The sequence below is a fragment of the Ipomoea triloba genome, chromosome 16 (genome assembly GCF_003576645.1).
Source record: "Ipomoea triloba cultivar NCNSP0323 chromosome 16, ASM357664v1".
Classification (NCBI taxonomy): domain Eukaryota; kingdom Viridiplantae; phylum Streptophyta; class Magnoliopsida; order Solanales; family Convolvulaceae; genus Ipomoea; species Ipomoea triloba.
The window spans coordinates 2092187-2094779 of NC_044931.1; the positions used below are offsets into that span (position 1 = coordinate 2092187).

The 2593-nt window shown below is 31.1% G+C and overlaps 1 protein-coding gene across 1 annotated transcript; it reads right to left on the reverse strand.

The window, feature by feature from the left end:
- Positions 1-66: 66 nt before the first annotated feature.
- LOC116007989 (2,3-bisphosphoglycerate-dependent phosphoglycerate mutase-like) lies at positions 67-1641 on the reverse strand. Its single transcript, XM_031248640.1, has 3 exons — positions 1504-1641; positions 870-1130; positions 67-753 (listed from the first exon to the last, which is right to left on the reverse strand). The coding sequence occupies exons 2-3, from the start codon at positions 1114-1116 to the stop codon at positions 356-358; spliced, it is 645 nt and encodes a 214-aa protein (XP_031104500.1). The 5' UTR covers positions 1117-1130; positions 1504-1641; the 3' UTR covers positions 67-355.
- Between the last annotated feature and the right edge of the window lie 952 nt (positions 1642-2593).

A 2593-nucleotide genomic window follows, 5' to 3' on the forward strand; every position in this document is an offset into this window, starting at 1 on the left:
AACATCAAAGCATTCCCAGAGAAAACCAAATTCAGCAGCTGAAATATTTTCATTAAATATAGCTGAATGACAAAAATATGTTGAAAATTGAAAGGAAAAAGAAATGAAGTAATCAAGAATCAGTAGCAGCAGTGCTTTGGCAATGAATAACACAACACATTTCCGATGTTGATAACTTGCTTACATAAACTGTTTTACATGAGTTAGGAACATATATCAAAGATCAAACAACCAACATTCACTAAAATAATTGTAAAACAAGGCTTTTTCAGAATAGTGGCTAGGTTTGTTGTTTAAAAAGGTAGTATCTTTGTATATAGATTCTATCAGGATAGACTGCATATGTAGCATACAACTAGATGTATTTCACCCTGTAAGTGTACTTAGAACATAAGCATTGAACCATTCCCTGCATCTCATTTCTCATATACAACTGTAAGCACTTTGTGCATTTCATATGTTTAGAACCAAGTCTGAATATGAAACAATATTTGTGAATTTGGGAATTGGGATTAATATGTAGTAGTACCTTCATGCAGTGGTGTTCAGTGAGAGCAAGCATTGCTGTCATCTGTGAACGAATTAAAGCCGATATGTAGATGACATCCAAAGGTAAGTTCTTGATTCTCTTACCAGCTTCAATTGCTTCTTCCACTCCTTTATTGGTCAAAGGCACATCAACACAACCAGTGAACAAGTTCTTCTCATTCCACATTGATTCCCCATGCCTGATCAAGATCAAAGTAGATTCATCTGCAAAGAGTTATACCTTTAATAATACAAGTAAAACATTAAATAGGCATGACTCACAAAAACACAGTAACTAGTAAGGTGTCCATAATTTAACACCCGAAAACTGATCTACTCACTTACAATACTATGAGAACCAACTTCACTTGTGTGGGAGGACACTATTGGATGTGGACTTGATAATGAACTGTATGGTGAGCGTATAATGCATTTTCTTGAATTGTTGAAGTTGCATCTTTCTTTTGTTAAAAAGGGCATTCTCACACTGAATTTGTAAGTTTGGTCAAGAGAAGCACAGCCGCCACGGCCTCCGTGCACCCAATTGAGATTGACAGAAAGATCAAAAGCAGCAAAGGCAGCAACCATATTGACAATACAACCTATCCATTCAAAAAGCAGTACAATTTTCATCACAAAAATAAAATGAATATTTAGGATATGATTAACAAAAGCATCTGTTGCCCAATCAGCAACCTCGTGCTAACTACATTGCTTTGTGATCATCGCTCCCATTACATGCTATTAATCACAAAATTTCAAACAGTTACGAATTTATTTTAAGAGCCATTCCGAACTTTCAGAGGATCAATCATAGTAAAGAGGTTCACACTATCAAGATAGCTCAAATCAAACACAGACGAAAAGGGAAAAATTAACACGGAGTAATAACCCACAAAGCAAGAGCGAAAATTGGCATTAGAGCATAAAATAATCAAAATGAAGAAGATAAAGTTAGACATATACGGAGAGAACCTTCTAAACGGGTTTCAACTGTCAAGTTTGGTTAACGCAGAAACTGCGGATGGATCGGAGATCTCAAAGAACTGTCAACGGAGTAGGTCACCGTTGTATGGGGACAGGCCGGCGTCTTTTTCTTGTCTCGTGCCCAAAATCAAAGTAGGAAGATGAAAAATAATAACACAAAACTAGCTTAATCCTAGATATGTCATAACAATCAGAATCATTAATATTTTGTTTTTTGTTTTTTTTTTTTATTGAAAGCGGTAAATTAATATTTAGTTAAAATCATCATTCTAGTATGGATGTCAATTTTAGCCAGAAATTATAGAGCTTACTCAATAAGTTTGAAATCGATAATTTCAATAATTTAAATGAGTAATCCAAAATCTAAGCCAAGTCTATTCTTTTTGTTTTATAAGGAGTTAAAATCATCATTCTAGTATGGATGTCAATATTAGCCAGAAATTATAGAGCTTACTCAATAACTTTGAAATCGATAATTTCAATAATTTAAATGAGTAATCCAAAATCTAAGCCAAGTCTATTCTTTTTGTTTTATAAGGAGGGATGTGTAACAAAATATATACCTAATTTATAGTAAGTTCATCTTTAGTAATTTTTATTAAATTTATAAATAAAAGTTTAATAAATTTATTATAAAACAAAATATTTTGTATGAAAATAAATATTAAACAGAATAAAAAATACTTATTTTAATTATTATATTATAGTATAAATATATTAATTAATTTTAGTTAGAATTTAGAAATTGAAGTTTATTATATTTATATAAGTTTATATTTATTAGTGTAAATGTGCTAATTTATCAAAATTGAAAGTTCAGAATGTTAATTTAAAAATGTGAAAAATTTTATTTGAGTTTGCACTATAAACCCAAAATTCAATACGGTTAGCCCGATTGATATCCATATCACATACCTAGTACTCTCAAAGAATGCCGGACCGCCCTATTAGGGGCAAATTATTGTGTGGACCATAATCAAATGTACATTTTTAATGTACTAAATATACATTATTTTTGTACTGAATGTACATTATTTTTATACTATAAAAATAATGTACATTCAGTACACAAATAATG